The sequence below is a fragment of the Neoarius graeffei genome, chromosome 11 (assembly GCF_027579695.1).
Source record: "Neoarius graeffei isolate fNeoGra1 chromosome 11, fNeoGra1.pri, whole genome shotgun sequence".
NCBI lineage: Eukaryota > Metazoa > Chordata > Actinopteri > Siluriformes > Ariidae > Neoarius > Neoarius graeffei.
In genome coordinates, this window is record NC_083579.1 from 82,308,039 (window position 1) to 82,333,813 (window position 25,775).

Below are 25,775 nucleotides of genomic sequence, written 5' to 3' on the forward strand. Positions count from 1 at the left end.
GTCACCACAGGGAACCTGGTCAAGTGCTTCAGCAAGCAGATCATAAAATTGGTTCTTTTCTTCTGATGGTCTCTTAAACGTGGGTGCATAGATGACAGTTGCGTGGCACTTATTTGCGAGGACAAGCCTTGCTGTCATAACACGAGAAGAGAGTCCCTTCCAACTGATAACACATGAACGCAGTAAAGATTTAATTGCGATAGCTACACCTACGAGCTTAGATTGATCTTGAGGGCGTCCAGAATGAATGAAAGTATAGTCACCATCAATGAACTCGCCAGTGCTAGGGATCCTGCATTCACTGAGGCCAGCAATGTCAATGTTGAGCCGCTTAAGTTCTTTTGCCACCAGTGCTGAACATCTTTCTGGAGCTTGCCTGCTAGTGTTAGAATCTAAAAGTGTCCTTACATTCCAAGAGGCTAGACTGATCTGTGAGAAGATATTCTTTGTCCGGGTGTGTCTAGACTTTTCAGGCCCAGGAGGTCTGGTTGGCTTTACTCGGGGGCGATCATGGATGCGGTGTCACTGTCCGTTTACACGCCAGGAATGACAGTGTTTTATTCCTGGATATACCGTAGATACCACGTGGTTCCAGGTTTCTGGCTGGGAAACCAGTGGGCAAGCAGGCTGCCAACTTCCGTGCTTGCGTCCTGGGGCTGGACACGGTGAAGTGTGAACACACATAGTGACACAAATCATCTCCACCAAAGCCAGTACCAGCTAGTCAATTGATGAGTGGTAGGGTCAGGGACTGACCTTGACTAGGCTGACCCAGGCATACAGGCCGTTGAGATGTTGAACTGACGTCCTCTTCCGCCCCAGATGTGGTATGCCCATCACAAAATTGCCAGAACAGCTGCCGAATTGACGAACTGAGCTGCCATACTGGAAATGCCACAGAGTTGATGACATGACCACCACAACCCTGGCAAGGGAGGCGTGGGGTGAGCTAGCACTTGCCCAAGGTGCGCACCCAAGGCTAGTGGAGGGAAGGAGGCGCCTTACTGCTCCATTCTAGACCGGCTCCAAACTCCTGTCTCTCATATATATGTGTGTGTGTGTGTGTGTGTGTGTGTGTGTGCGCGCGCGCGCACGCATGCACACACACACATTTTATATATACAAGAGAAAGTATAGAAAAGCCTATACTATATCTCTCCTCCCAAATAGAAGATAACAAAAATAATCCTAGATTCCTATTTAATACTGTAGCAAAATTAACCAGGAATAAGTCCACTATAGACACATGCACACCTGCAGTATGGAGTAGCAACGATTTCATGAATTTTTTAATGACAAAATTGAGAATATCCGACAAAAAATTCAAACTACTAATTTAAGGTCAGACAATGTAAGTGACCTTGTAGTTAACAATATAACTGTATCAGATCAGCAATTAGAATGTTTTACTCCCCTTAAAGAAACTGAATTACTTTCATTAATCTCCACATCAAAAGCCACAACTTGTGTACTAGATCCCTTACCTACACGTCTATTCAAACAGATAATACCTGAAGTAACTGAGCCGCTTCTAAAAATAATACATTCTTCTCTTGGGATCGGCTATGTACCCAAATCCTTTAAAGCTCATCGGCAACGGTTTTAATTTTATGCACATTTGAAACTTTATATGTTAAAAAACCCTCTGTAATTTTCTTCTGGTCCCAAGAAGTATTGTTAATCAGTAATAATTAAAATAAGTTAATGCGGATCGCGGCGAATTTCTGCTCAGCGATTTTCATGACCACTCGGCGCGTGACGTCATTCAAGACAAACAAACCGCTTGAGTTGAGTCCACTTCCGTTTACTTGCCTTGCCGTTTGGCTCGAGTGCAGACGTGCGTTCAGAAATTTCCAAAGAAAAAAAACATGCCTTATTGTTGTCCAGTGAACTGTAACAACAAGACCGGAGACCTTTTACCAGGAGAGGAGAAGAGGCGGAGTGAGAGGGTTGGCTTTGTCCGAAAAAGGAGAAGAGGCGGAGTGAGTGGGTTGGCTTTTTCCGAAAGGAGACGAGGCGGAGAGAGTGGATTGTGCGCGTGAAACAAAATCAAGCACCCAAAGAAGAAATGGAGCAGCAACGCTAAACAAAAAGGAGAAGATTGGAGGTAAACTTTTACTTGCAACTGACAAGTCAAGAATCCTGAGGGATCCTGTACAATCACTGTGGAAATGAGACAAAGGGAGATTTCCTCACTTAGAGTCGGCTATAAATAGTATAATGCCGCGGATGGCAGGCTAATGTGGCCTACCGGCGCACTGTCCAGTAATCATTACCTATATCCACTAGGGAGGGCGGTTTAATTATTCTTCAAAAGGGCTCTTATTTAGTATTACGACAAAAGTAGGAATTGATCATAACTACCAGGATAAATCATTGGGGCGCAAGTCCTGTTGAGGTCCGGGGTCACCGCGATCAGAGTCGGCCGAGTCGCTGTGCGATTCCGAGGCCGCACGGTCAAACCAGTGAGCCACATTCACCGATTGCTTCGCAATGGCCATAGGGTCATACAGATACGGTTTCACCTCTCGATATTTAATTTGGAGTGTTCCTACTTCAAAATCGCCCTCACTTTCAGACATTTTACACAACCTCTCACGACCAAAGTCCGTACACGTGTGCTCGGTTCGCAGGTAAACACAGAGCTGCTCCCAGTCTGTTTGGCTTAAATGACGTCACGGCGACGGTCTCCTGGCGGTGAAAGTGCGCATAAGTGAGATGTAAACAAACCTTCGGAAATTGGGCAAAACAGTATATTTTAACCGTTTTATTCAATTTTAGGGTGCAAATTAGACACCAGGAAGATTGAATTGGCTTTTTGGGTCGTTCTTCTAGACAATAAAGTTGATATTCTACATTTCACCTCCGACCCTTGCTTATGACCTTTAAACTAGCAGTTATCAAACCCGATTAAAAAACCTGACCTTGATCCCTGTCAGCTGTCAAATTATCAGCCAATATCAAACCTCCCCTTTATCTCCAAGTTCCTTGAAAAAGCTGTGGCACAACAGTTATGCTCATATTTACATAGGAATAACATCCATGAAATGTATCAGTCAGGATTTAGACCTCATCATAGCACAGAGACAGCTCTGGTTAAAGTAGCAAACGACCGACTGTTGGCGTCTGATCAGGGCTGTGTCTCGCTGCTTAGTGCAGCATTTGATACCATTGATCATTCCATTCTTCTGGATAGACTAGAAAATGTTGTGGGAGTTAAGGGAATGGCCCTCTCCTGGCTCAGCTCTTATTTCACTGATCGCTATCAGTATGTTGATGTAAATGGCGATATTTCTAGACGTACTGAGGTAAAGTTTGGTGTTCCACAAGGTTCTGTCTTGGGTCCACTGCTTTTTTCTTTATATATGTTTCCTCTGGGTGATATTATTCGTAAACATCGTATTAGTTTCCACTGTTATGCTGATGACACACAGTTGTATGTTTCTGCAAAACCTGATGAGAGACACCAGCTTAACAGAATTGAGGAATGTGTGAAGGACGTTAGACACTGGATGCTTATTAACTTCCTTCTGCTTAACTCTGACGAGACTGAAGTACTTGTACTCGGACCACATGCAGCTAGAAGTAAGTTTTCTGATTACACAGTGACTCTGGATGGCCTTTCTGTTTCTTCACGTGCAGCAGTAAAAGACCTCGGAGTGATTATTGACCCCAGTCTTTCATTCGAAACTCACACTGATAACATCACCTGGATAGCTTTCTTTCATCTCAGAAATATTGCTAAGACTAGAAAAGCACTCGGAGAGCGCAGACCTCCGCCAAGAATCCTTTAAAAAAATCCGGGATCCAGAAGGTGATCCGGATCACCGCCAAAATTTAATGGATTGTTACTTGTGCCCAGTCACACCTCTGGAAAAATTTTCAGAGTAATCTGTTCATAACTTTTTCCGTAATGTTGCTAACAGACAAACCAACGCTACCGAAAACATAACCTCCTTGGCGGAGGTAATAAGAAATTTAATGTCACTACATGATGCAGAAAAACTAGTCCATGCTTTCGTTCCCTCCAGGTTGGATTATTGTAATGCCTTACTGTCTGGATGTTCCAATAAGTGCATAAACAAGCTCCAGTTAGTTCAAAATGCAGCAGCAAGAGTCCTTACTAGAACTAGAAAATATGACCCCATCACCCCTGTCTTATCCACACTGCATTGGCTCCCAATCAAATTTCATATTGATTATAAAATACTACTATTGATCTTTAAACCACTGAATGGTCTCGCACCACAGTACCTGAGTGAACTTCTGCTCCTCTATGACCCGCCACGCCTACTTAGATCAAAAGGTGCAGGCTATCTGCTGGTACCTCGTATAGTGAAGGCTACATCAGGGGGCGGAGCCTTTTCTTACAAAGCCCCACAGTTATGGAACAGCCTTCCAAGTAATGTTCGGGAATCAGACACAGTCTCAGTGTTTAAGTCTCGGCTGAAAACATATCTGTTTAGTCAAGCCTTGTGTTAATGGTGTTTATGAGGTAAAGGAGTAGATCTGGAGGATCCTCAGACAGAGTGTTTTGGTAAACTGGGATGTATGGATGCTGTCAGTCCCCACTCGCTTGCTCACTCGAGTTTGTTGACGGTGTAGTGGCTGCTGCTTTATGTCCCGGGGCTCCCTCATGCCTGTGTTACCTTCTGGCTCTCCCCTTTTAATTATGCTGTCAGAGTTAGTTGCCGGAGTCCCTGCTTGTACTCAGTGCAATATGTATACTGTTCCTACTTATTCAGGTGACATTGGGCATACCTAACAACCTGTGTTTTCTCCCCCCCCCAATCTGTCCCTCTGAGTTACATGTCGGTCCTGAGATCGAGATGCTGAACCTCTTCTGCTCCTCGGACCTGCCTGATCCATCCTGGTGCCCTGTGTCTGGTTGGAGTCTCATCACATCGCTCCTGTGGAGGACGGCCCCATGTGGACAGTTGAAAGTCACACCTGGAGGACGCTCTGGACTCTTACAGTAATGCTTTTATGGCTGAGGACTACAGCTGACTTGCTAACTTTAGGACTGCAGTTGTCATGAACAGTTTTGCACTCAAGTTTCCATCAATGAAGAGTTTATAACATCAACGAAACTGACTTCATGTTAAAACTGTTAATGTTATAGTCATGCTGTCTGTTGTTGCCCAAATGAGGATGGGTTCCCTTTTGAGTCTGGTTCCTCTCGAGGTTTCTTCCTCATGTCGTCTGAGGGAGTTTTTCCTGCCACCGTCGCCACAGGCTTCATCATTGGGGATAGATTAGGGATAAAATTAGCTCATGTTTAAAGTCATTCAAATTCTGTAAAGCTGCTTTGCAACAATGTTTATTGCTAAAAGCGCGATACAAATAAATTTCACACACACACTTTCCTCTCTCTCAAACGTACGGTGTGTGTGTGTGTGTGTGTGTGTGTGTGTGTATATACTGGGCATCAAATCAACAGTACTTCATGTCATGGTGCAGTAGCCGTCCGACATTAAAGGGGAAAAGATCAGCAGCAATCACAGGGATCACAGTCTCACACACACCACCCAGAACGTTATCTTGAGTTCTCATTCTCATCTCTCTCTCACACACACACACACACACACACACACACACAATTATACATACACACCTCCTGTGATCCATCCTGGAAGTTCTCATGGTTGGGGATTTGATTTTAAAGGCCTCACACTGACGTACTCACTCCAGAAATGTTTTTAAACTTCCCCCAGTTCTGTTAATGAAATTCCACAAGCTTCAGGAAACCCCAGTGTTTAACGTCTCCACTACAGAACCTTCAGACAGAAGTAGATAGCTAAATATCAATGTGCTAGAACTTGTACGTAGATTAAAACACAAAACGTACACATATAGAGCCCTCTAGAATTATTGGCACCCTTTGTAAAGATGAGTAAAAAGGGTTTTTAAAAATCCACCTTTTGGTGAAGTTGCTTCATCTCACACTGAAAAATGAGAAAAATCCAACCTTTAAAGTGAAATAAATTTATTCAGAGGAAAAAAAAATCCCAAGACATATTTTTAAAAACTTTTTTTTTTTTAAACCCTCACTATTATTGGCACCCCTGGGCATGATAGTGAACACAATGTACAGTAACTGAAGTGTTAAATTGGATGTGTAGGAACTTTCAAGCTGTAATCCATGACTTCCTGATAACTGGGGAACAAATATAAGGCGACACGGAGGCCAAATTCCCTCAACATCACCATGGGAAAGATAAGAGACACACAAACCCAATGAGGGAGAAGTGTGTTGACCTTCATAAATCAGGGAATGGGGATAAAAAAACATCTCACCTGAAAATGTCCATTTCTGCTCATCTCATCTCATTATCTCTAGCCGCTTTATCCTGTTCTACAGGGTCGCAGGCGAGCTGGAGCCTATCCCAGCTGACTATGGGTGAAAGGCGGGGTTCACCCTGGACAAGTCGCCAGGTCATCACAGGGCTGACACATAGACACAGACAACCATTCACACTCACATTCACACCTACGCTCAATTTAGAGTCACCAGTTAACCTAACCTGCATGTCTTTGGACTGTGGGGGAAACCGGAGCACCCGGAGGAAACCCACACGGACACGGGGAGAACATGCAAACTCCGCACAGAAAGGCCCTCGCCGGCCACGGGGCTCGAACCCAGGACCTTCTTGCTGTGAGGCGACAGCGCTAACCACTACACCACCGTGCCGCCCTCCAATTCTACTGTTAGGGCAAAATAAAAAAAAGTGGATACCAGCTGGAACTGTTCCACACTCACCTGGAAGAGGATCTGAGTTTATTTTACCCCCATGGACAGTGAGGAGGGTAAGAGAGGCAAAAAATCCCCAAGAGTCACTGCTGGTGAATTACAAGACAAAGTAAAATCTTGGGGTTTCCGAGTCTCCAAAACCCCCATCAGACTCCACCTCTATACCAACAGATTATTTGGAAGGTTCCAGAAAAAAGCCTTTTCTGTCAGTTAACCATAAATGTAAGAACCTGAAGTTTGTGAAACACAATGACAACTTTGACTGGAACTGTGTTCTCTGGTCTGATGGAACAAAAACTGAGCTTTTTGGCGATAAACACTCGCGGTGGGTTTGGAGTAAACAGAAGGACGGCTATAATGAAAAAAACCCGATCCCAACTGTAAAATATGGTGGAGGGTCTGTGATGTTTTGGGGCTGTTTTTCCTCCAAAGGCCCTGAAACCTTGTTAGGGTCCATGACATCATGGACTCCATGAAACACCAGGACATTTTAAATCAGAATCTGGCTCCTCTGCCAGGAAACTAAAACCGGGTTGTCATTGGATCTTCCAGCAGGACGATGATCCCAAGTCCAAATCAACACTAAAATGGTTCACTGAGAATCACAGAATTGAGCTTCTGCCTTGAATATCTCAGTCCCCTGAGCTGAACCCCAGTGAAAACCTGTGGGCTGAGCTGAAGAGGAGAGAGCACAAGAGAGGGTCGAGGCCCTGGATGATCTGGAGAGATTGTGTAAAGAGGAATGGGCTCAATGCCCCGCTCTGGATAAACTACTATAGGACAGACTCAGTGCTGTTTTACTGCCAGGGGGTGTAAAAAGTATTAAATTCAGGGGTGCCAATAATAGTGGCACATAGTTTTTGTTGAAAATTATTTTCTGATGAGGGATTTGCTTTTCTCTGAATAAATTTGTTTCAATTTAAAGGTTGGATTTTTCTCATTTTTTCAGTGTGAGATGAAGCGACTTCACTAAAAGGAGGATTCCCCCCCCCCGTACCCTTTCACTAATCTATACCATCATCATGGAGGACACTGGAGGAGGAATATGTGAGGATGGTTCCAGATTAGACAGTGTTGTTTCATGTCAGTGTGTATCTTTATGTACAGTCGATGGTGTGCATCGTTTGCTTCAAGTGCTACTGCAGGGCTCAAAATTCATATATTTTTTCACCAGCCAGCCGGACGAGTTCCCTTCCAAACTAACTCGCCAAACAGAAAATCAACTCGCCAAAATTTGTTCATGTATGAATTTTACTTCTGTCAAAAATAACACAAAAGAGAGTCGTTACCATTGTTCATGACTAATGTGCATTTATTTCAAGACCCGAGTATTTTGATACTGTTTTTTTGCACACTTTACAAACTGGCATTTGCTGTTCCACGTCCTCCTCGCGATATCCAAAAAAAACCGCCAGATGACTGACCCCTTACTAGTTCTTTTAGGAACCAATTCGTCCGCTTCCATTTTTAATTTGTCGCTGAAGTTGACAGAGCTTACACGGTAGCCTATGCAGCACCAGCGATTGCACGAACTGAGTCAGCGCTGTAAACCGAAACCAGTGTTGCCAGATACTGCTGACGTTTCCCAGCCCAAAATATGTTCAAAACCCACCAAAATGCACTTAAAACTGCCCAAAATGTATTGATGCCTATCTTGTAAAGTAAAAATATGCAGCTAAAGTCCAGTATACTATTTGTAAATCGAACAAATGTCAGCATGAGCCCGTCAGTGCTGGAGGTGAAGAATCTGCTGTCTGGTCCTCGGCTCCGTGTGGTTCAATCAGATTAGAACTCTGCAATCATCTGCTGGGTTCTGAATCCTACATGCACCAGTAGGTGGCGCACACGCAGAATATTATGTAGGCTATGTTAGGCTATGATATCCGTGAAGATACTCAGTCGTCCAGGTACATAGTAATCTGTGGTTGGTAGAAGAGAGCAACTGGACTTGCTTGAAAAGTCTTGAAGACGTTTCGCCTCTCGTCCGAAAGGCTTCCTCAGTTCTGTCTGTCTAATAGGGAGTATCCAGTATTTATCCTCTCATGGATCATCATAGAATCCGAATCAGAATGCTGATGGCTGCATTGAAGGTGGCTGATAGATGTCATAGACCCCACCTCTGTTCAGTGATGGTCGTTCCAGGCTGACAAAATTGAACTCATAAACTAGTACTAGTTGCGGGAGTATGAGAGGACTTCCAGAAAACTGGCGGACATCTTAGCCAGAGAGGATCGTTCAATTTTGTCAGCCTGGAACGGCCATCACTGAACAGAGGTGGGTGTCTATGACATCTATCAGCCACCTTCAATGCAGCCATCAGCATTCTGATTTGGATTCTATGATGATCCATGAGAGGATAAATACTGGATACTCCCTATTAGACAGACAGAACTGAGGAAGCCTTTCGGACGAGAGGCGAAACATCTTCAAGACTTTTCAAGCAAGTCCAGTTGCTCTCTTCAACCAACCACAGGTTAGGCTATGATGCATATCTAACATCTGCATTGCTGAGGTTATTTATTTTTTATTTGTCTTATTTATCTTTTTATTTATCCTGTTTGTTTTATTAATTTTATAGGCCTAGTTATTCTGCTTAATTTACTTTTGTCTACATCCATGCATTTCCTTCATCTGTTATCCTGATTTTTGTGGATTTGTTAGATTGTACCTGTTTTATATACTTCAATTAAAAAAAAAAAGTGAGGCTGCGATGCCTGGCTGAATGTAACATGAGAAGAGAAAATGGAGAATGGATTGCGTCATTCTTATTTACTAGTTTATGAGTTCAGTTTCTGCGCTACATTACACACATTCATATTAGTCTTAGTTACATCCACATTTTTTTGTTTAAATAATACTGAATGAGATTAATGTTTATTGTTAATGATTAATTTAGGCCAATGCTCGATTTTGGTTGTTTAAAATACCTAAGGGCTGCTGGGTAAACTCGGTCTCTGACTTGCCTCAGTTGACCAAAGAGCTGTTTTTCCTGATTTCCTTCACATGTTCAAGAACATCATTCGGCTTCAGTGTTTACATTCTCTCCCATCTCTGCTTTCTAGTGGGAGTGAAACTATATAAACATCTGATAAAAACCCGCTGAACTAACGTCAAACCCGCCCAATTTTTGTCAACCAGCCCAAGGCATTTTTTGCCCGCAAAGTAGAATTCAAAGCCGCCCAATTGGGCGGGAAACCACCCAATCTGGCAACACTTACTGAAACTAGAAAATCTTCCCGCAAGTTCCTTTCAGCACCGAGATGTCGCCCGGGATTGGTTGGCGAGTGTGTGACGTTATTGTTTTTTTTACCCTTAGGCAGCCTCTCCCGTTACTGCCTGAGGGACAGGGAGAAAACCACCGGAAACGGTTTTAAGCAAACGCAACAAACACGAAACAAACAAGTCAGCAGATGACCATAAAATACTCAATAATTACGGTATAATTTTATGTATCTCACACAGAGTTTTCGGAGATATATTGAGTATATTCGATATAATCGCACAGCCCTAGTCTGAATCTTCACTTCATATATATTTTTTATTTTCAACTCACCAGCCGGGCTGCCTAGTGACAGGAATTACCCAAATGACAAATTAAGTCGCCCTGGGCGACCGGACCACCGCAAATTTCGAGCCCTGCTACTGTAATACCAACTTATAATTCACAGTTATTCCATGAAATCGAGTCGTACATGAGCTGATGGGTGACGAGGCGCGTAGCACCGAGTTGTCTATAATCCATGTACGATGAGATTGAGTGGAATAACTGTTTTATTCTCTCCACATTCACTGGATTTTGAGAAACAGAACATTTTTATTTTTTGCAAATTCGATAAATAAAAACTTTATACAAAACATCCAACAAAATAATTTCCACTTAGAATGTAAACAAACTGGCAAAATGACAGGAGCAATTTCTGAAAAATGCGATAATAATAATTCACACACCCTAGGGCTTAGCTCATGTTTTAAGTCATTAAAATTCTGTAAAGCTGCTTTGCGACAATGTTTATTGCTAAAAGCGCGATACAGATAAACTTGATTTGATTTGATAAACGGAAGAGAGAGAATGACCTTTTCCAGATGGTGCATGTTGTAATCTTGTATTTGAGAACCTGCTGTGGACTCCGATTCCTCCACTCCAAGAGTGTGATACACACACACACACTCTACATATTAAAGCCACAATTCAGCAGTCAACTCCACATACAACATGTCCCTATACACTGATCTCTCTCACACACACACACACACACACACACACACACACACAGAGTTCACTACACAAAGGCAGGTGTTCAATATTTCAGAGATGTTGCTGCCCCCTGGTGGACACAAAGGGCTCAGCCTTTAACATAGAAACAGGCAACAACATGAGCCCCATGCAGCAGAGGGCTGGGAGAACTTGCGGCTTCAAAAGTGTTCTGAACAAAAACCGTCGTGGATCCAGAGCAAAGTGGCAAGAGTCCTTTAATTCACCATCAATTCTACAACTTAAAAAAATAAAAACCCATCACGCAACAATCATCTAACAATCTGACTCCTGATTCACAAAAGAAATACAATAATTCTGTAAAACACGATTGCTGAAAAATACTTTGTTGAATAATATCTTTTTATAAAATATAGAAATGTGTGCGCAATATATAACAAGCAGGACAAAGCTGAATTCAACAAAACAGAAATACAATTGAAACACCTGCTGAATCCACTGATCACACCGGTGAGAACTGTGTGGGCGTGGCCTAATATTTTATTAAGCGCACTTGATTGACATCTGTTTGTCTGAGATTCCAGACCTGCAACACATTCAAGCAGATCCAAACACAGAGAAATAAGAAAATTAACTCAACAAAAGACAGCGCCGGTTCTTCTCTTTCTGTACAAATCGACTGAAGAAGAAGAAAGAAGAAACCTGTCACATGCACACTTCAAGCACGGTGAAATTCATCCTCTGCATTTAACCCATCTGAAGCAGTGAACACACACACACACACACACACACACACACACACACCCAGAGCAGTGGGCAGCCACACCAGAGCGCCCGGGGAGCAGTCAGGGGTTCAGTGTCTCGCTCAAGGGCACCTCAGCCCAAGGCCGCCCCACGTCAACCTAACTGCATGTCTTTGGACTGTGGGGGAAACCGGAGCACCCGGAGGAAACCCACGCGGACACGGGGAGAACATGCAAACTCCGCACAGAAAGGCCCTCGCCGGCCACGGGGCTCGAACCCGGACCTTCTTGCTGTGAGGCGACAGCGCTAACCACTACACCACCGTGACGCCAAAATGACACGCATGCGACGAGGGTGGGATACAAACCCACACATGCAGAGCACAATGGATTAGCAGTCCATCGCCTTAACCTCTCGGCCACCTCGCCGCCTCCTGAATTACAGGACGGGACACTCACGAGGTTCGAGTTCCTTCACTAGAGTCATCAAACTCCAAAATCCAATCCAAGCACAAAAGCAGTGTTCTGTTCAATCCCCTGGGTGCAAAGTTCAGTCAGCAGCAGCTTCCTGATTGGTCAGTACAACACTGTTGACTGGAAATTAGCCCCGCCCCCTTTACATCTAAGGCAAGAAATTCTGAAGTAACTCTAACCAGAGCAAAAGCACTTCAGGAACATTTTGTGCTGTACATTACGGCCACGACGCTGAGGTCTGCCGAATGCTCAGAGGAATTTTCTGGAGCCCGTCATCCGTTTTGGAAATGGATTCATCACGTGGATCACGTCATAACTGATTCTGAAAAACTTAAATCAATCAATGACGCTTGTAAATTGGTCGTGTTAAAAAATGGATGAGAAGGCAACAGAAGCAGGTGATCAGGGCTTGATCAAGAATTAATGAGCACAGAGTTTACAGTTTATTTAACTTCGGGGACACAGATGGCTCAAACCCAACAGCAACAAAAAATTTAAATAAAAACCCTGAGCCATTAAATATGACATTTCAATTAGCAAAAGGCATATCTGCTGAGAGACAGACAGACAGGGAGGGAGAGAGAGACAGAATGTTAATTCCTGTAAATTGCACTAAATCAGTAAAAGGTGTTCCGTTGCTCTTTAAGCTGAAATGCCACTGAAAGGAAAACGCTGTAAAACACCACATTATTGACTTCCTGCTTGGCAGAAAACATCTGAGTTGTAATTTTAATCAAGCTAACATTAGTACAAGCCTTAAAATCCTCACTCTCCATCACCTACAGACCGAGGGGGAGCGGGACTGGGGGGCTTTCAGTACATCTCAGTATCGTCTTTACAGCGTCATTCAACACAACAAAATACCACAGCTGGAGTCTTCAATTCATCACACTACATTTTAAAACAGACTTCTCAACACACACACACACACACACACACACGGTTACAAATGATTGCAAGAAGAGGAGGACGTGCAAAACCCTCAGTTTCTACAGAAAAGACCAGACTTTTGATCAACAAATCAGCAGGAACAGGACCTGGAGTCATTTTAATGTTCAATTTATAGAAAGCACAATCTTTCCTGATGCACAGCCCATCAAAAACAAAAAACTAAAAGGACACAGTAGAGTGGATACGGCTACCAAGCCACAGATCAACATCAAAACCAAAATCACTCGAACCAAGGAGAAAAGTAAAGCTGCACACCAAATATTGGCGCTCAGCGAGCACCTCGGTGTGATCAGCTGTTCGTTTAGCGACAGAATGATGGAACTGTCAGTGCACGCTCAAAGGGAAACCTGTAGATGGCAGTAATGCAACACTGTGGATGCCAGCTGCCGTAAAACCCAAAAGAAGAAGAAGGTAAACCTGCGCATGCGCACACGGACTTCCTCTGTCTGCTCGACTGCGCCAAGCGAGCGATTTCATGCACATTATTTGCTTTAATCTCCTCAAATTAAATAACTTCCCAGCCACAGAATGGCCTGATATTTTGTGAGATATTACAGAAATAAACAGATATCACAATCACCACATTTCAGACGGAACTAAATTTCACCGAGTTTATGAAATCGAAAGGCCGTCTAGGTTTAACTGCTCTCACTCGGGCTGACAATCAATTAAAATATTTGTGATTAAATTGAATCTTTATTTCGAACATGTGTGAACAGTAAAATCAAAACAAAACCAAACAAACTAAATAACCATATCCACACACACACATATATATATCTCATTATCTGTAGCCGCTTTATCCTGTTCTACAGGGTCGCAGGCGAGCTGGATCCTATCCCAGCTGACTACGGGCGAAAGGCGGGGTTCACCCTGGACAAGTCGCCAGGTCATCACAGGGCTGACACATAGACACAGACAACCATTCACACTCACATTCACACCTACGCTCAATTTAGAGTCACCAGTTAACCTAACCTGCATGTCTTTGGACTGTGGGGGAAACCGGAGCACCCGGAGGAAACCCACGCGGACACGGGGAGAACATGCAAACTCCACACAGAAAGGCCCTCGCCGGCCACGGGGCTCGAACCCGGACCTTCTTGCTGTGAGGCGACAGCGCTAACCACTACACCACCGTGCCGCCCCATATATATACACACACACACACACATATATATATATACACACACACACACACACACATATATATATATATATATACACACACGTATATATGAGACTAATTTTACTACTAATTAACTAATAATAATAATTAAAATGAACTTAAACATGTTTGAAAAGGGGTAGATTATAGATTAAATACTGTCCATAATTAACTCGCAATTAAATCTCTCTTTTTAGAAAAAAATCTATTGTAAATGTACCTTAAAGAGATACTTGAAGTTTTTGGGCAGTGGGCGTGGACAAATCGGCTTGCTTTATATGCAAATGCATGCGGGCAGGTTGGGACGGATGAGGCTGGACATAACAAAAATTATTTTAGTGGGTATTTTATTCCCCCACTGCATTTTAAATAAAGCAGCGTTAACTTGATTGTTTTAAGGATTTAGCACAATTCAGTGTGAACAAAACAGTCCAGTATTTTCCTCGACTTCTGTCCTGAACTTCCAGCCTCAAACTACACGATACGATAAACTAAACACACTCGGTGATGTCGACTCTGGACAACAGTTTGAATTGTTTTAAAATTTAAACATTTTTTTCTTTAAATAAAGAAAATAAAGACAAAACCCAAATAAATCCACAGCTCTTAAAGATGTTTTCCAGTGAAATGCAATAATTCACTGTTAAGATAAAGAACACTCAAGAGCAAAAACTGCTTTTATACACACTTTTACCGAACTCACATTCCTCAGAATAGAGCAACAGGCCAAACCCGAATAAATAAAGAACAGTGAAATGCAGGGCTTCCACATTCAGATGACTGACTGAGTACAGCAAAAAGAAACACGTGGCTTTAAAAGGAAAAAGTTCCACGCATCATGTGTTTAGTTTAAAAAGTTTCCATTCTGAAGTTACTGAAGTTTGATTTGCAAGTCGATCTGACCGAATACGCAGAAGTTTATTTAAAGTAAGGAATGGCGAATGTGTATGCGTGCATTTGTATATACAGTCCTCTCAATAACTGCCAGCAACCGGCGATTTTGCCGCCTACAAACGCTCCATTGCCGGCTACTCACAGTGGTTTTTCAAAGAATTGAAATTCACAAGTTTTTACTTCATAACAATAAAATTTTGCATTCAGGATCACTGAGAATTCACCATTTAACAGCTACATTTTCAAACTTTTCCTTGGTTTCGTGGCTCAGGTGTTTAAGGCGCCATACCATAAATCGGGGGACCCGGGTTCAATTCCAACCAGAGGTCATTTCCTGATCCCTCCCCGTCTCTCTCTCCTGCTCATTTCCTGTCTCTACACTGTCCTATCCAACAAAGGTGAAAAAAGCCCAAAAAATATCTTTAAAAAAAAATTTTTCCGGGAGAGGACCCCCCTCTTTTTTATACATCGCGGTGGCGGCTAACGCAGCGTCCGCTCAGCTTACGCTTAACATGGATCCCAGACGGCCGCTATTTAGCGGAATTCCACTATTTTTCTAGCCAAAGTGTTGTTTTTTTTTAATCTCTTGTATATCTCTTAAAAATATATGTTTAAGTAAAATGATCAGCAGAATACGTTCTGATTTGGTTTGCTTGTTTAGCGATGTTTTCGTCAGCTTCGTTTGTTCTCGTTGACATTCGGGAACACTCGGAAGTTAAATTGATGTAAATACCGCGAGACTGTACGCGATAGAACGAGAAAACAATATGTCTGCGCCCATTTGCTAGAAAACGTGTTTTAACTCCGTTCGTACTTTTATTTCTAATGCGTTGAACTTAAAACTTGAAACAAAACTTCTAATGCATTGAACTTGAAACAAAAGCTCATGCGAACAGAGCAGCCAAGAAACTCTCCAAAAGAGCCCTGCAGGAACATCAGAAAAGCAGAAGGAAAGATCAGAGAAACAAAAGCAGAGAAAACTGGAGGAAAGACAGAACGCACCCCAGAAAAGAGCATTAAACTCCTCTGCAGTGAAACCTTTCAAAAAGAGAGAGGTTTAAATCAAATATCTCCAATATCTGCTGTACAGATGTCTATATCTAACATTACTGAATCACTGATTTCTGCTCATATTCATGACTTTTGAAAAATGAAATGTGGTTTATATTAGACTAGTACTGACATTAACTCAAAAAAATAAACAAATGAGATGAACTATGGATACTACTGTTATAACAAACTCAGTGGAATATTTAGGCCAGTATATTCTTCAAAGCTACATTTTCGTCTAATTTTTATAAATAATTTTTTTTGCCACTTATGTCATTGATTACAAAATATGGCATCAAATAGATACACATTATTATTAAATTCTGTTGCTTTTCTATGTTAAATCTATGTAAAAAATGTGTTCTATAGCATCTTTAAATGTTAAAATCTCAACAGCGTCAGGGGGCGTCGCCCCCAGCACCCCACAAAGGGCTTGCAGCCCCTTCACCCAGGCTGATAGTTTCTTACATTCCTCTATTTTTTTTTCAATTACTGCGGGGATCCCTAACTTAACCTCTGCCTACTACTCTTTCTTACTCGCCCCTTTCTCAGAAATATATTGAGAGGGCTGATATTACACACACACACACACACACACACACAAAACCCTAATTCCAAAAAAGTTGGGACACTGTGTAAAACAAATAAATACAGAATATGACGATTTACAAAATTATGGAAACTCTATATTTCATTGAAAGTAGTACAAAGACAACATATCAAATGTTGAAACTGAGAAATTTTGTTTTTTTTGAAAAATATATGCTCATTTTGAATTTGATGTCAGCAACACGTTTCAGAAAAGTTGGTACAGGGGCAACAAAAGACTGAAAAAGTTTTGTAATGATAAAAATAATAATTTGGTTAATTGGCAACAAGTCAGTGACATGATTGGGGAAGAGCATCCCAGAGAGGCGGAGTCTCTCAGAAGTAAAGATGGGGCGGGGTTCACCGCTCTGTGAAAGACTGTGTGGGCAAACAGTGCAACAATTAAAGAATAACATTCCTCAATGTAAAACTGCAAAGAATTTGTGGATCACATCATCTATGGTCCATAATATCATTAAAAGATTCAGAGAATCTGGAGAAATCTCTGTATGCGAGAGACAAGGCTGAAAACTGACATTGGATGCCTGTGATCTTCAGGCCCTCAGGAGACACTGCATTAAAAGCAGACACGTGTCTGTAGTGGAAATCACTGTATGGGCTCAGGAACACTTCAGAAAACCATCGTCTGTGAAAACACTTCATTACTGCATCCACAAATGCAAGTTAAAACCAGATATAAACAATATCCAGAAACCCCGCCCCCTTCTCTGGGCCCGAGCTCTTTTATGATGGACTGAGGCGAAGTGGAAAACTGTCCCGAGGTCTGACGAATCAAAAGTAGAAATTCTTTTTAGAAATCATGGACCCCACGTCCTCCAGACTAAAGAGGAGAGGGACCATCCGGCTTGTTATCAGTGCACAGTTTAAAAGCAGCATCTGTGATGGTATGAGGGGGCGTTAGTGCACATGACATGGGTAGCTTGTACATCTGGGAAGGCATCATTAATGCTGAATGATATAAACACGTTTCAGAGCAATATGCTGCCATCCAGACTAAATTTTTTTCAGGGAAGGCCTTCCTTCTTTCAGCAAGACAACGCCAAACCGCTTTCTGCACATATTACAACTGCATGGCTCCATAATAAGAGAGTCTGGGTGCTAAACTGGCCTGCTGCAGTCCAGACCTGTCTCCCATTTAAAACATTTGGTGCATTATGAAGCACAAAATACAACAAAGGAGACCCCGAACTGTTGAGCAAATGAAATTGTGTATCAGGCAAGAATGAAACAACATCTTTCAAAACTACAGCAGTTGGTCTCCTCAGTTCCCAAACGTTTACAGAGTGTTGTTAAAAGTAGAGGTGATGCAACACAGTGTTAAACACGTCACTGTCCCAACTTTTTTAAAGCGTGTTGTTGACATCAAATTCAAAATGAGCAAATATTTTTCAAAAAACAAAATTTCTCAGCTTCAACATTTGCTATGTTATCTTTTTACTATTTCAATGAAATATAGAGTTTCCATGATTTGCAAATTATCGCATTCTGTTTTTCTTTACAGTTTACACAGCATGCCAACTTTTTTGGAATTATATATAAAAAACATACCTTTTTGATGGAGCTTCGAGGTTTTTCCTGCCACTCCTGGCTGCTGAGCTCCACCGTGCAGTGGACGTACGTCTCCCTGTCATACGAGCCCAAAATAAACAACCTAAAGACAGAGGAAAGCAGTACGTGACGTAATTAAACATCTAATTAAATATTTAAGAGTATTCAAGAAACACTACAACAGCGCTGATCTATAGTGAACAAATCTACAGCAAATGAGTAAATAAAATCAAGGACTGAAAAGACGTCCGACACCCTGAAATGGATTCTATTTGAGGTCATAATTTTATAGACGCATTCCAAGAAGCTTTTTTCTTCAGAGCTTCTTCTTCAGACCTGCTCAAGTCAGAACTTTAGTGGACTTGTTTAAATCAGCAGTGAAAGCTCTTCTGCCATCTTTACCTGGCTCCTCTGAATGCCATGTTGAACAGCTGGCGCCCTCTAGTGGCAGCAAAACATCAACACACTTTCAGATTTCTAATGTGATCATTAAAAGTGTTTATTATCGATTGTTGCTGACAAACGAAGTTGGGTGGCAGATATAAAAACAGGTTCCGTCCGTCTGGTCACGTTTTCGTTTCCGGGACATCTCTGTAAAAGTACTGAAGATATCTTCATGAAACTTTGTGTAAATATCAAACATGTGAACTGGTGCCTTTGCCGTTTTGGAATTTTTGGAGGAAAAAAAAAAAGAAGATTTTTCAAATTTTCGCATTTAAAATAAATAAATAAACAAATATTTTTACTTAGTTTCTAAAAGCGATGTTCGTTTCTGGAGCATATATCCAAAATTATTCGTGATACAGATTTGAAACTTGGTAAACATGTTAACAAGTTGAAGATGTAGATGTGCCTTTTCATACTAAGAAATTTGAGAAATTTTAATTTTTCATGTTTCCATGGAAACAATTTCTGACTTGGTCTCTCAGGTTAGTCTTGGGGCAGGTTTTGTTTCCAGAGCAGAACTTGAAAACTGTGAGTAGTTTGGTCTTGAAAGTTGGTATAGGTGTTGATTAATGTAAATTTGCCTTTTGATACAAGAAAATGTGAGAAATTTTCATTTTTATCTCCCCTGGACCAAAGGCCCGGTGGGTTTATGCCATGGGCTGCTGAGGTCAGTGTAAAGAGGTCGGGTTGGTTTCCTGCAGCACAACTTGAAAAATGTGACAAATAATATCTTGAAACTTGGTCTACAGTTGGTCTATCGGGCGAGGGATAGAGATGACTGTCTTCTTGTTCCACTTGAAGTGTTCAGCAAACCAGCTACCGGATCTGGATCCTGAACGATGTAGTATTCAGCTTCAAACTCAAAACAAAAATCTGCGGCCCACTAATGGGCTGCGGCCCAGGCGTTGAGAAATACTGACTTAAACCACATTCTTTTTCTTTTCTTCTTATTACTACTACTGATATTGCTGTTATCACTATTGTTGTGGTCATCACTTTATTGTTCCCTTTTGGTTAATAATAATAATAATAAGAAGAAGAAGAATCTTTTGTGCTTGTTGAATTACTTGATTCGTGCATTCTGTCAAATGTACTATGACTTAACATTGTTTCAGCAAGGACCCGGACACACCCTGACTGAGAGACACACACACACACACCCTTACATTACAGAGTGTGTATCAGATTTGGGTTAGGCTCCTAATAGCCAGACTGATTGCATTATTCACGAACAGGTCTTTGTGAATAACACACTATATATATATTTATTTTATATATTTATAAAATATATATATATATATATTTTGTGTATGTGAGAGAGAGAGAGAGAGAGAGAGAGAGAGAGATGTTCTGGCCAAACTGCAGGCACGAAATGAACGTTACAACTTGGAAATACAAACCCCAGGTGTCACACTGAGCTGGAACAGGAATAATTAATCACACAACACTAAATATCTACAGCATGTGCAGGTGAAAGGATCTGCTCTGAAAATCAGGGCTGCATGATGGGAAATACGACATTGCATTGTAAATTACATTTCTACACAAAGCAACTACAATATGCAGAACAGTGAAAATATGTGGAGCCCCTACAGGCCGTGAGGACTGAAATAACTGCAAGAGAATTCGGCATTTATTCTACAATTTATACACAAATAAAAATAAGTCGTCAATCATTTGGTCAAGATTTTCTCAGTCTCCAGACCTGATATGAAGAAGGCAAGGGGGAAGCCATGGCCTAATGGTTAGAGAAGCAGCTTGGGGACCAAAAGTCACAGGTTCAAGTCCCTGGACCAGCAGGAATGACCGAAGTGCCCTTGAGCAAGGCCCCTAACCCCCATCTGCTCCCCAGGCTGCTCTGGGGTCGCTGTATGTCACTCTGGATAAAAGTGTCTGCTAAACGCCTGTAACGTAACGCAGCGTATCTGAGGATAATAGAACAGCGATGAGCCAAAAGCTGCTTCAATCATAACATCTGAACATACAACTTAACAACCCTGTCAAACCTAAAATATTTGTGTTGGTATATAAATTGAATTGGTCACTTTCCAAAGCTCCGGAGCTGAATCTAAATATCAGCTTTGGGGAAATGAACTATACACAGTGCCAGGCAAAGATCACTACAGATGTGGAATCGGGCTATTTACTGGATTATTATTATTATTTACTGTTCGATCTCAAACACATTAAGAAGGAAAGAAACTCGTCCACTAATGACCTTTTGACGAGACACAGCTGTTAATTGAACAGCGTTCCAGGTGACTCCCTCACGAAGCTGCTTAAGAGAATGACAGTAGTGTACAAAGAGTCATCGAGGGAAACGCTGGATACACTGAAGAATCTAAAATATCTGGGGGTTTTTTTTAAATAAAAACACTTTTTATATACACCACAATTCCTTATATGTTCCAGATGTTATTTCATAGTTTTGATGTCTTCAGTTTTGTTCTACAGTGTAGAAAAGAGTCACAATACAGGAACACTTATGAATGAGTAGAGTAGAGGTGTACAAACTTTTAACTGGTACTGTATACCTAAAGATAAAGCAACACGAGATAGGATTTTTAACCTTAAAATATCAGCTTCAAAATAATTTGGAATAATTAAACACAGTTCTAGCACTGTGTGACTCTGGTGTCGCAACCCCAAGACCTCTCATGAAAACTGCATCACGCTTTACGGTACAGCGGGCAGCTTCTACAGCCGCAGGTCGACAAGACGAGGCTAAACCAGTTTCCTCAGTCCAGACATCACAGCAGTGATTAGGCCATCCTTAAAAAAAAATCCGTTTCCTGTCCACCGGGTGAGCAAAAAAATTCAGTCGGGAGGGAGGGATTTATTTTTTAATGGATGGATAAGAAATCGCAATGCTGTGTTTGCTTTTTCTTTCAGTACTTTATTACAAAAGCAGACACATTTAATAAAATGACAGTTTAATCAACTGAAACTTGTACAAAAACTTTAAGTTAGCATTTTAAATGCTGACTGCAACATTTGCAAAACTTTTACAAAGGTACTTAAAATGTCCGACACACGGACTTTTTAGAACTACAAATCGAGCGTTAGGCCTGGTTCGGATGAAATTACACTATTAAAATGATCACTGAATGATTTGTTTTTCTGAATCTTTACTATTTTGTTGTTCGCTAGAATACCATTTTGCGATTTCACACTTAAGCAAATGTTTGAAAACTCCAGATCTCCTTCCTTCATGGTGGCGGACATTTTTTTGTGCCGCACGGCGCATGTGCAGAGCTGATTCAATTCAGAGTGCGTGCGCACTCGGCGGAGGCAGTAGTGTGTCGGAGGGAACAGAAGCAGAGATGACGCTTATTTTGTCTCCGGTAAACCAGTCTTCTCTCGTTCAATTACGTGCTGGCATCAAAAGACACCGTTGGTTGTAAATGAACCCAAACTGAGTGGTTGGAGTGTAATTTCGTACACAAATGGAGAAATGTTGGCTGAGTGTGTAATTGCGTCGCCCCACTGCAGACCGTTGTCGTTGTTAATTCATAGCATGCTCAGCTGCGTGAATGTGTCACGCACCGAAAATAAGAGATTTACAAGCCAGGAACGCCTCATGATGCAATACGCAAGAAAAGAAAGAAGATTTACTGCCATTTTACTTTGTATTTGAGTAAAGTGAATAAATAAACGGTCTGTGGAAAATACATTTAATCCTGGGAACTGCGTGCACAGGAGTTTATTTTGTGTTTACTCTCCCTCCCTGGCTGGCTACTTATTTGTCATGGCTGGCTAGTATGAGCCTTAGTGGAAAGCCCTGGGAATGCGGAAATGTCAAGTTCGATTTTAGATTTACGAACCCGAAAAAAATTTCAAAAAACCAGCATTAAAAAAAAAAAAATTTCAACCGCACAAACGGCGCTCACCCGGCCGGTGGACCAGAAACAGAACATTTTTTAATAATGGCTTTAAAAAAAGTATGAAGTGCCTAAGACTTGCCAGTACTGTAGCTATAAACAGATAAAAACTGTGATGCATCTTTCATTAATAAATGACAATTATATCAAGGACAAATTGCTACGGAACGAGAGAAACGAAACATGTTCAGCTGTAGAAAAATAATCAACTTCAGGACCGTAACACCACCTCAACATTGATTATTTTTCTATAACACCAGGCCTGAAGTGGTTTTGCGTTACTTGACTCATGACTACAGATATACAACACCACACACGCCAACAAGCCTCGTCATCACAGAGTCACCGATTTCTCTCTGGTGTTCGGACCCGAGTGATCAGTAATCAGCCCGGATGATGAAGACTTAACACTCCAGAATCAGCCACACATCACTGAAATGATCATCTGTAATATTCTACATTGGAAGTAAATGATAATGAGCATGCTCCATCCTGGTCTCGGTGTCCACCCGTGATCCCGTGTAACCCCCACACTTACCTGCTACATTCAACAAGCGTCACACGGAGGCGTCCCTCCACCAGCCGCTCGTCTCGGACGGAGAAGTCTGGCTCCGGCGTCGGCTGCACTTGGAACGGAAAGAAGGGTTTATACCTGTTAAGCAAACAGAAGCAGAGTCTATCACACATTTCTGCCACACAAGCTCACAAGAAATCACATTATACCAATCATTATTATATCTGTGTAACTCCTCCCACCATCTTTCAGTTCTAACTGTGACCTTGTTCATCATCTGTCCTGGAGCTTGAATCTTATACCACCGAATACACCAAATCACAGTTAGGTTCAGGCCACGTCAAGCCTTAATAACCCTGAAACTGTGCCTTCTGAAGTGTCGACATTTTCATACGGTCTAAACAGCTGAGCAAATCTGAATAAATCAACCCTCACTTTCCAACGCTTCGAATTCCCAGGGAAGGGAGTCGAGGAGCCTATAGTTCATTATTTTTGCATGCAATTCATGCAGTATAACCAAAACCATCAGTATAGGTGGAGTAACCATAGAGCTGGGCGATATAATCAATACCAGAGCACCAGCAATGCAGTAGCTCACACGGCTGTACCATGAGAAACCAGACTCGTTTACAGTTAGCCAAGCTTTTCTTCAGGAAAACAATTAGATCTTCCAAACAAAACAATCAGAATCAAAATCCATTGAAAACTCAGGGAGCAGTAGCAAGTTTTGTGAATTGTGGACAGACGGATGGATGGACACCGTGTGATGGTAACAGTTCATCACCCTACGGCTAATGAGCTACAAATATTGTTGTTGGGATATAACCATTATCAGCTCTAGTGTTTTTACCACCATGAATGGAACTCAATTCAAAATACTTTATTCATCCCCCAAGGGGCAAATCAAGGCAAGCAGGTAAGCAAAGTGCACAGAAATTTCACACACACACACACACACACACACACACACACACACACACACACACACGACTAAAATACAAACAAATCTAAAAAATACAAACTTGGAAATTACCATATTATATATATATATATATATATATATATATATATATATATATATATATATATATATATTTTTTTTCGCATCACATTAGAAAAGAATGGATAAAATTAAGTTAAAGTGTGAGTGACTTCATCAAGGTAAACTGACCATCTCTTGCACTGTTACTGTTCACCAGTCTGATGGCTTCTGGAATAAACCCAAACATGACCCACTACCACGCATCGATCAAGTGTCTGTAGCATGATGCACAAGTCTATTATAATGCAATCTGACAGTCTGCAGTCGTGAGGGATGGAGGCGCGAACACCAGGAGAGGTCACAGAGGGGAAAAGTGTTATTAACTGTAAACAAGAGTAAACTGGATGAAAAAAAAATCCTCACACAAATAAATAAATAAAAGATACAGGGGGCTGTAAAAGTAGGTACACAGTCAGGATTATTCCAGTATTATAATAGTGGTGCTAGGTTTCATTTAATACTAACGTTTTGTACAAACACGTACCTACTTTTGCAGCCCCTTTTTTATATTTATTCATTATACAGACAACAAGGCCAAAACACCAGGAACAAAAGCAAAGCAAATACAGGCAGCGTTCCAGAGCAAAAACACAGCGCTGAAGGGCAGCACTGAAGCACCCTGGGAGTGAAGCGCATTTACAACAGGTGTCCAATGAGCCTGAACCTGTCCCAGGAGTAAGAATGAGCGGATAAGCGCCCCCTAGTGCCCATATATATTAAACTGTCTGCATGTGCCGTCATGTGCTTTTGCCTTTGAACATTATTTTCATACATCATCATACACCGATCAGCCATAACATTATGACCACTGAGAGGTGACGTGAATATCTTCATTATTTCATTACAGTGGCACCTGTCGAGTGGTGGGATATATTCAGCAGCAGGAGAACAGTCAGTTGTTGAAGTTGATGTGTTGGAAGCAGGAAAAATGGGCGAGCGTAAGGATCTGAGCAACTCCGACAAGGGCCAAATTGTGATGGCAAGATGACTGGGTCTGAGCATCTCCAAAATGGCCCATCCTGTGGGGTGTTCCCAGTACACAGTGGTTAGTACCAAACAAAAGTGGTCCAAGGAAGTCTAACCGGTGAACCAGCGAGAGGGTCATGGGCGGCCAAGGCTCATTGATTCGCATGGGGCATGAAGACTAGCCCATATGGTCCAATCCCACAGAAGAGCTACTGTAACACAAACTGCTGAAAAAGTTAATGCTGGCTAAAACAGCAAAGTGTCAGCATGTATGTAATTCAGCAGTTTGCCCATTTTTTCCTACTTCCAACACATCAACTTTGAGAACTGACTGTTGTCTTGCTGCCGAATATATCCCACCCCTCAGCAGGTGCCACTATAATCAAATGTAATTCATTTTATTATTATTATTAACCTCTCAGTGGTCATTACATTATAGGTGATTGGTGTATGTTGTGAAATATCGGGAATTATTATCCATACAGGACACTTTTTCGATGGAATAAAAACATGTTCTATTCCCT

At 41.7% G+C, this 25,775-nt stretch overlaps 1 protein-coding gene and 1 non-coding gene across 4 annotated transcripts in view; both read right to left on the bottom strand.

The window, feature by feature from the left end:
- The window catches only part of pdzd8 (PDZ domain containing 8), a 143,364-nt gene that overhangs the window by 40,608 nt on the left and 76,981 nt on the right, over positions 1-25,775 (bottom strand). For all 3 annotated transcript variants that reach the window (XR_009655668.1, XR_009655667.1, XM_060934802.1), the window contains exons 2-3: positions 23,268-23,381; positions 18,402-18,504 (exon numbers count right to left, since the gene is read on the bottom strand). Coding sequence is in view for 1 of the 3 variants with exons in the window: in XM_060934802.1 (XP_060790785.1) it covers positions 18,402-18,504; positions 23,268-23,381 (217 nt within the window). In the remaining 2 variants the exon portion in view is untranslated. The remainder of the gene's footprint in view (positions 1-18,401; positions 18,505-23,267; positions 23,382-25,775) is intronic.
- trnas-gcu (transfer RNA serine (anticodon GCU)) lies at positions 12,055-12,136 on the bottom strand. The gene has a single exon. It is a non-coding gene; the product is annotated as a tRNA-Ser (tRNA).